Genomic DNA, 1,336 nt, shown 5'->3' on the forward strand with positions numbered 1-1,336 from the left:
TGTAACAGACCAAAATACGTTACATCAATTTTAGTAAACTGGAACATAATTGGCAAGAACTAATTTAATAAAGAGACGCTAATTGGGTAACTTGTAAGATAACATTTAAAAAAACAAATAAATCATAATAGTTTCCTTTTTCATGTTTTAATTACATTTTTTTTTTTTTAGATAACGTAAAAGAGCAAATTAGGTTACAGCAACTTCAGTAAATTGATATGTAACTCGCAAGGACTAATTTGATAACGAAAACCTAATTGCATAACTAGTAAGAGCATATTTAAAAAATCAGGTCATTATAGTTTCATTGTATTTATTGAAAGATTTGCACACGTTTATTTTAATCCCTTTAAAGGTTTAAAGGCCGCTCATGAATGGCAATGCTCTAGAGAATGACCATATACACCTATGATCAACACCCTGGCCCGCTCTCCACCCTAACTAGGACCAAGGAGGGCCAGACAAAAGTAGCTAATGACACAGCAGATAGCCCTATATGCTTCCCAACCCAGCCCCCCATCCTCAGCTCACAAGGATGGTGAGGTTGCAGCAACCAGAAACTAACCAGTTTGAGCGGGACTCGAACCCCAGTCTTGCCATCACAATAGTCAATTTCTTTTAGTGAGGCAGATTTCCACCGACTCGCAGCGGTGCCCTTTTAGCTTGGAACAGTTTTCTGATCGCTGATTGGTTGGACAAGATAATTCTAACCAATTAGCGATCAGGAAACTTTTCTGAGCTAAAATGGCACCGCTGCGAGTCGGTGCAAATCTGCCTCACCAAAAAAAATTGACTATAGTTAGGGACGTAATCAAATCAGCACATAGTATGAATTTTCCTGAAAGTAGTTTAATTTTTACATTTAAGGTAATGATTCTTTGGAAAATAACTCTATTTCTTAATAATGTTTCTTATTTCCGATGACTTCAGTGTGGACTGACATATATAATGGGATAATCTTGTATCCTTTCTTATTGTTTATTTAAGAAGATTTAACTTCACCCTTATCTTAAGAAAATATTTCCATTTTATAACAGATTTATTTGAGGGGAAATTTCATTAGCACGATTTACCTTTTGTATCAAATTAGATAATAATGAAGGGAAAATATTAGCGAATGATCAACGACATTTAAATATATCAATATATGTTAGAAATTAATATAATTACAAGAAAATTTAGTAAATGAAAGAAATGTTGAACATTAGGATACATCAAGTTAATAAGTGAATATCTTTATTTTTTCTTTTTTGCAGGATAAAAATTAGATAATAATGAAGGAAAATATTATCAAAAGAACAACGAGATTTAAACATATCAAAATATGTTAGAAATT

The 1,336-nt window shown here is 32.5% G+C and overlaps 1 protein-coding gene across 1 annotated transcript in view; it reads left to right on the top strand.

Moving 5' to 3' along the window:
* Window positions 1-392: 392 nt before the first annotated feature.
* The window catches only part of LOC137651818 (uncharacterized), a 5,295-nt gene continuing 4,351 nt past the window's right edge, over window positions 393-1,336 (top strand). The window contains exon 1 of the mRNA XM_068385037.1: window positions 393-538. Coding sequence (XP_068241138.1) covers window positions 393-538 — 146 coding nt within the window. The remainder of the gene's footprint in view (window positions 539-1,336) is intronic.

The sequence above is a fragment of the Palaemon carinicauda genome, chromosome 13, assembly GCF_036898095.1.
Source record: "Palaemon carinicauda isolate YSFRI2023 chromosome 13, ASM3689809v2, whole genome shotgun sequence".
NCBI lineage: Eukaryota > Metazoa > Arthropoda > Malacostraca > Decapoda > Palaemonidae > Palaemon > Palaemon carinicauda.